This window comes from Drosophila montana, unplaced genomic scaffold, assembly GCF_035044405.1.
Source record: "Drosophila montana isolate Dmon_TW-CO22-7 unplaced genomic scaffold, ASM3504440v1 contig_3326_1, whole genome shotgun sequence".
NCBI classification, from domain to species: Eukaryota; Metazoa; Arthropoda; class Insecta; order Diptera; family Drosophilidae; genus Drosophila; species Drosophila montana.
This window is the reverse complement of record NW_026998210.1, coordinates 107,612-115,056: the sequence shown is the minus strand read 5'-3', so window position 1 is coordinate 115,056 and position 7,445 is coordinate 107,612. Positions and strand designations below refer to the sequence as shown.

General features: G+C 48.3%; 1 protein-coding gene across 1 annotated transcript in view; it reads right to left on the bottom strand.

Moving 5' to 3' along the window:
• Positions 1–2,530: 2,530 nt before the first annotated feature.
• Positions 2,531–7,445, bottom strand: part of Cph (Chronophage) — a 59,993-nt gene continuing 55,078 nt past the window's right edge. The window contains exons 4-5 of the mRNA XM_064691122.1: positions 5,786–6,012; positions 2,531–5,689 (exon numbers count right to left, since the gene is read on the bottom strand). Coding sequence (XP_064547192.1) covers positions 2,957–5,689; positions 5,786–6,012 — 2,960 coding nt within the window. The 3' untranslated portion in view covers positions 2,531–2,956. The remainder of the gene's footprint in view (positions 5,690–5,785; positions 6,013–7,445) is intronic.

The window sequence follows — 7,445 nt, the reverse complement described above, 5'->3', positions numbered from 1 at the left end:
ATTTTTAATTATTAATTTACGCTTTGTATTTATTATTGTTTATGTTCAAAAAATTACACACACTTGAAAAATATTTTGTTTTTTTTTTCTTTTGTTTTTTTGCTTGAAATTTTACTTATAAATTTTTTTTAGTTGCACATTTTACGCATTTGTCGTTTCTTTGAGTTTTAAAGTGTATTTTTTGTGCTTCGCTTTTTTTTTTTTTTATTATTTTTAGTATAAATTTCTCGAGTTTTCATTTTTGTTTAAATAGCTACAATTAAATTTTCTAATGTTTTATGATAGTTTTTTAGTTTGCTGGGCTTTTTATTTTTTGTGAAGTTCGTTTTCAATTTCTTGTTGCTCCGTTTGTGTTGCTGTTAAAATAAAAAAAAATAATGGAAATAATAGGAAAATAAATCAAAAGAGGTTTAATCAGTTGAGTTGAAATAAAACATAAATGTTGTATGATTTTCATAGTATTTGCTTTTTTATTCAGTTTTTCTTGATTTTATATATATTAACTATATATAGGTATATAGATGTATATATACTATCTATATATATATATATATATGTATGTCTTGTCTGAAACACAATGCATTTTGCTCAGTTTTAAGAGTTTCATTTCAAAAACCTTTTCTCACTAAACTCTCTCGCTCTCGCTCTCGCTCTCGCTAGCTCTCTCCTCTCTCGCTCTGTCTCTCTCCAATAAATTATGCACGATAAACTTCATAGTTGGCTTTACGTAAAAAATTGTTTGTATTATTGCAGCAGACACTGTTGTTGGGCGAGGGGTGTTTATTTAAGGGGGTGTGTGTCTGTGTGTGTGTGTGTGTGTGTGTGTGTGTGTGTGTTGTGTGTGCTGCAATAGTAGAAGCAATTTTTACCTTTTTTTTTTTTGGTTTTTTGGTAAATTATAACAGAACAAAACAAAAAACAAAGAAAAGAAAAAATAAACAAAGTTAACTAATCTTTTTTCTTTTTTCTGCTTTTTCGATTTCGATTTGGATTTTGCTCGCCAAAAAAATTTGTACTAAAAACAATTATTAAATATTAATCAAACTGGGGTTTTTTTTTTTAGTTTTTCAAAAGTTTTTTCTTTTTTATCAATCAAATAACGAAAATCAACAGCAAAAACATTTAGGCAAAAAAAATTGGTTCATTTCTCGTATTGGGTACCCTCCCTCTCTCCCCTCTCTCCCCACTCTCTCTCTCTCCCCACTCTCTCCCTCTCTCTCTCTCTCGCTCAATACGCATCGTTCTTTTGTCTTTTTCATAGGCAAAGAAAATAAATAGAAATACGTTAGTTCCTCAGTCTTCTACATCTAGTTATTTGTTTGTTGTTGTTGTTTTGTCGTTTTTATAATTGTTAATTGCTTTGCGCTTGAAGTTTTACGTACAAATTTCATGACTTTTCACGCCTCTTTTCATGTGTTGCCTGCCTTTTCTAATGCTCAACTGTTGCCAAATTTGCTGCTCTTCAATTTTTGTTTATCCTTTTACAATTTGCATTTTCTTGGATTCTTAATCTAATTGTTTAAAAAAAAAAATTTGTGTTTACATTTATAGATTTATTTATGTATGTAAGTAAAAAATTTGATTACTTTCGGTTTTGTTTTTTTTTTTCGTTTTTGTTTTTTTCCTTTTAATTACATTTAATAATAGAATTATTCTCTATGCAAAAAATGTCTCGAAATGATATAAAAAAAAGATATATATTGTATATATATATTATATATATGCATATATGTATATATATATAAGGATATATGTATATATATAATATATGGTAATATATTAATTATAGTTGATAAGTTTTCTTTTATACAAGTTTTGCGCTTTAGTGCCTAAATGTCTAGATTTACTAAAATGTACATCGATGTTTAACAAATACGCGATCTTAAAAAACACACAAAAAAGACGAGATATATATGTATCTGTACTATATATATATATATATATATATGTATATATATATACATATACATATACATATATGTATATATGTTAAACTTTAGCGCAGAATTTGCTTTTTATATATATAATTATGTTATTTTTTTTAAATTTACTTTTAGTTGCTTTTGTAGTATTTTTTTCTTTTTTTTTAGGTTTTCTTTTATAGTATTTGTTGTTGTTGTTGTTGTTGTTAGTTTTGCCTTTTTACAAAGTATTATCAACTCTTATCCGCTAGAAATACACTGGAAATTGTGTCGCTGGCGCAGTTGCAGCTGCGGCTCCTGCCCAGAATTGTTTACATTTCTAATATATATATATACATATATATATATATGTGTATATATACTTAATGTTTTTTTGCTTTTGTGCTTCGTTTAAATTACTTTAAAAATATTGAAAAAAAAAACAATATGCATAGTTGTGAAAAATCATTTTAAATACAATACGTATGATATATGTATGTTATATATATATATATCTTAATTACAAAAAAAAAAAAAAAAAAATTGGAAAAAAAAATTGTTTAAAATTATATTACATAACGGTTATTGCTTTGGTATTAAATGCCTCTGGTCGTGTTTAAGTCGCCTTCGAGTAGCAGCCGATTTCGGGGGCGGGGGCGTGGCCGTGGCTGGGAGAGGCAACAACTGCTGCAGAAGTTCGCGGCGCAATCTTTTAGAAAGTTGCTGTGAGGGTAGTAGACGGGCAGGGGGCGGGTGTCGGGCTTGGCTGTATCATAACCGTTGCGATAACTGATATATACACAGGGTAGAGAATGAAGGGGGGTGGCTGAGCGGGTGCAACATCTTTAGAAGATGCGCGACATGAGCCGGCTGCGGCTGCTGGCGGCCAACTGCGAATGCGAATGCGAATGATGATGCGGATGTCCAGGCGGCGGCAGCAGTGCATGCGGATGCGGCTGCAGCACATGTGGAACAGGGGGGGGCGGCAGACCGTGTGTCGCTGCCGGCGGCGGCGGCGGCGGGGGGTGGGCGCTGCTGCTCCAGCTGCTAAAAAGTCATGCCTCCTCCTTGAGCGAAATGGAGTGCGCGGGCAGGCTGGAGGATGCATTCGAATCGTTGTCGCCGCTCACGCTGCCCGCCAGCGACAGATTGTGGCCGCCGGCGACGCCGAACTGCGGTGGAAAGCCCACAGCCACGCCCATGGGGCAAGGAGGCGACAATTGTGATTGCGTGGGCAACTGTTGCTGCTGCTGATGCTGCTGTTGTTGCTGCTGCTGGTGTTGGGCCTGGGCCTGGGCCGCCGCTTGGAGCTGCTGGGCCGCGGCGGCGGCCTGGGCAGCGGCTACGGCATTGGCTGCGTTGGCGGCAGCGGCTGCCGCTTTGCCCTGGTTGACCACGCACTTGCGCATGTGCTTCTCGAGGGTGGATGGGACGCTGAAGGGCATGTCGCAGAAGCGACAGCGATAGACATCCTTGCCGGTGCGGCCGTGCGTCTTCATGTGGCGGGTGAGCTTGGAGCTCTGGGCGCAGGCGTAGGAGCACAGCTCGCACTTGTACGGCTTCTCGCCGGTGTGGCTGCGCCGATGCACGGTCAGGTTGGAGCAGTTCTTGAACACCTTGCCGCAGAACTCGCAGGTGTCGTTGCGCTGCCGCGACTCCTTCTTCAGCAGCGGCCCCTGCAGCAGCGAGTTGGCGCCGCCCAAGCCCAGCGGCTTCAGCTTCAGGTTCTCGAAGAGCGCCTCGTTGCGATGGAGCGCGGACATGCCCCACCAGTCGCCGCCGTCCATTTTCATGCGCTTGGACAGCTCGAAGGGATTGGGAAACGGATTGAAGAGCGGCACCTGGCCGGCCGCATCCTGCGGCTGCGGCTGGAACATGTTGCAGTTCTTGGCGAACTCGTCGCGCAGACGCAGCGCCGCCACCGGCAGCCCGTTCAGCTTGTCCGTGCCGGCGGTGCCACCGGGTCCACCAGGTCCACCGGCTCCGGCTCCCGGACCAGCAGAGCCGCGATTGTTGTTGTCGACAGCGGCGGCAGCTGCAGCGGCAGCGGCCACTGCGGCGGCCTCCTTGCGTCCGGATTCCTGCAGCGCCTGCTTGTAGGCCTCCGAGTATTGGGCTATGTTGGAGAGCCCGAATTTGTCCATCAGCTCGCCCACCAGCGAGGTGGCGCCGGAGCTAGTCGTCTTGGGGCTTTGGCTCTTGCCATCGATGCGATTGTTAACACTGAGATCCTCGGCCTCGTAGTCGACATCCTCGCAATCCTCCAGCTCATCCTCATCATCTTCGTCGCCCTCACCCTCACCCTCACCGTCACCGTCGGCATCCGCATCGACGTCGTCGTCGTTGAGCTCGTCGTCGGACTCGTCCGGATTGGGATCGTCGTCGTTGTCCGCCTCGTTCGTTTCCAGCGAATCGGCATTGCTGCCGCCATCGTGGCCATCCTGATTGTTGTCGCCGCCATTGCTGCTGCTGCCGCCGTCGTGGCCCTCGGCGGGGCTGCGATGGACGCGCATGTGCTTCATCAGCTTCTGGATGTGGGAGCACTCAAAGTCGCAGGCGGTGCACTTGTACGGCTTCTCGCCGGTGTGCGTCCGCTGGTGGATGATCAGATTGTTCTCGAACCGGAACTTCTTGTCGCAGTAGCCGCACGCGAAGCAGCTGCTCGCCAGCTCCAGGGCCTCCGCCTCGTTGCGCTCCGAGTCCGCGGCCGCGGCTGGGCCATGCGGCTTGCTCGGCGGCGTGCTGGCCGACCGTGGCGTGCTCGGCAGCTGCTGGCCGTGCTGGCTGTGCTGCTGCTGGCCGCCGTTCTCGGTGCTCCGCTCGGGCGGCGTCAGGGAATGGGGACGCGGCGTCGCCGCCAGCTGCACGCTGGCCGCGGAGCTGGGCGAGGGGCTCGCAAAGCGCGGCGATTGCTTCTGTCGTGGACTCGGCGAGCTCGAGTTAACAATGTTGCCAGCTCCAGGGCTTGTTGTGCCCGCAAGCTGACGCAATCGCTGCGAGTAAAAATCCATCTGCTGCGGTTCCAGATTCAATGCGGCGCCCGCTGGACTCACTGCAGCAGCCTGTTGCTGCTGCTGCTGTTGCTGCTGTTGCTGCTGCTGCTGCTGTTGCTGCTGTTGCTGCTGCTGCTGTGAGCTGAGCGAGGGCGGCGGCAATGCGGCGGGCGGCACAGAGCCGCGCTGGCTGCTGTTGCTCGAGGGCGGCCGCTGCTCGATGCCGCTAGGAACGTTGACAGCAACGCCAGGGATCGGTTGCTGCTGCTGCTGCTGTTGCTGCTGCTGCTGGGTGTTGGCATTGAACTGAGCCTGGGCGGCGGCAGCGGCGGCGGCCAGATTGAAGCCATGATGCCGGAACTGCTCGCTCACCAGCTGCTCCATGCGATAGTGATCGGCGGGCGTGGGTCTGCCGAAAAGCGGCGCCACGCTAGGAACTACATTGCCCTGGGCCAGCGCCGGCGGCAGCGGCATGCGTAGCAGCTGGAACGGATTCGCGTGCATTGCCTCCGGCGGTGCCAGCAGCGGATGATGACGCATGCCCGCTGCCATGGCCGTGGCCATGTTCTGCTGCTGCTGCTGTTGCTGCTGCTGTTGCTGCTGCTGTTGTTGTTGTTGTTGTTGTTGCTGTTGTGCGCGTTGCTGCAACAGTTGCTGCGTCGGCGAATTGCCGCTGCTCGCATTGCTGCTGCTGCTCGTGTTGGCTGAACCAACTCCTCCTGCTGCTGCAGATGCTGCTGCTGCTGCTGCGGCGGCTGCGCTGCTGTTGCTGCTGCTGCGCTTTGGCGCCGGCGACTGCGACTGCGACTGGGAGGCGACGGCCTGCGCCATCAGCGCGTGCAACGGCAGCGGGACACCAACAGCTGCTGCTGCTGCTGCGGCCGCTGCTGCCGCGGCTGCCGATGGACTGAGGCTGCGATTGGGGCTGACGCTGGCGTTCGCTGCCGCTGCCGATGCGGCAGCATTGAGGGCGGCGGGCGTGGCCACAGTCAAGGTGGCGCCACCGCCGCCCGACTCCACGTAGATCTTGACGCCGTGCGAGTGCTGCACGTGCTGGATGAGCCGCCAGGCGGATGTGTAGCGGGTCTTGCAGGTCGAACAGGTGTAATTGCTGGGCTCTGCAACGAGAGAAAAGAGCGGAGAAGAGTTTCGTGTTTAGCCATGTTGTCAGTCAAATATGTGAATTGGCAGGAAATGCGGCTGCCAGCAATTTGGCTTATTAATTATTAATAAATAGCAGGCCAGAGCGCCAGATCGGGAGAGCGGGGGACGGGGACGGGGGGCTATGGAGAGAGAGAGAGAGATATGCTGCAGATATTTGCTGCTGCAAAGTTGCGGCGGCGAATTTATTTATTTATTGATTTTGTGTGCAGCACACACACACACACACACACACACATACGTGATGTTGCTGGCGTGCTTTGCATACAAATGGGCGTGCACGGCAGCAACATCAGCCGCAACAGCTGCAGGTGCCTCAAACAGACAGCTGCCCCTTACAGCAGGATATTGCCAAAATGATACACAAACTCACCCACACACACACACACACACAAAAGCACACACGTCGTCCTGTTTCGTAATAGTTTTCGTTTTTTATTTTCTACTGTTTTTTTTTGGATATTTTCCGTGCGGTTTGTCGCGACGTTTGTTAATTTGCCACGGAAACCGAAAACCGAAAACCGAAAATGAAAATCAAAAAGCACCCAAACCACCCACATGTCCTGCGGCGGAAATTACAAGCGGGCGCACATGTGGCCATAACTATCGACGGCTGCGGCAGGAGGATTCGCTTGGGGCGCTGATTGGCCGGGCCGGGGCGGGGCGGGGCAACAGATGCGATTTTTAAAATGAAAAATGTGAAAATGTGAAAATTTGCTACGGCAAGAATATAAAAAAAAAAGAAGAGACTACAATAATAAAAAAAGATGTGTTGACGGCAAAGAGCAGAGTGAGAAAACGACTTGAGAATACACTATGTGACGGGGGGGAGGGGCTGCGGGACGAGGAGGAACTTATTTGAAGAATAAGTCCAAGTGCAGAAACTGAACATAAAATGCATAATTGAGCTAAGCGCGCTAATTGAGCACAAAAGTAGGCTACGAAAGTGAAATATTGAAGAACTGCTGAAAGCAGGCTGAAAAAAGCCGGGCAAATATTTGGTGAATCTTTAAGAGCAAGTTTCAATTTTGATGCATCTATTCCTGATATTTAATAATCAATTAATTAGCTTGACTGTATCGTATCGAATGCCGCTGCAGAGCAAGTCGCAAGTCGGTTGAGCCCAAGCGGAGGCGACTGGCAAGCAGCCTGCCAGAGTTAGGGTATTGGCACGTAGATAGCATAGACAAGGGCAGACGTGGTCCAGGGCTAATCGAAGCGCAAAGAAAAGCTGCTGCACAGGTCAACACATGTCACCACAGGCGCTGGCCATGCGGGCAACAAGGTGTTAATGCGCCACTATTAGAAGCCAACTACCCCCAGCGTCAACAACAACAACAACAACAACGACAACGACAACGACAGCAACAACAACAACGATAACAGAGGA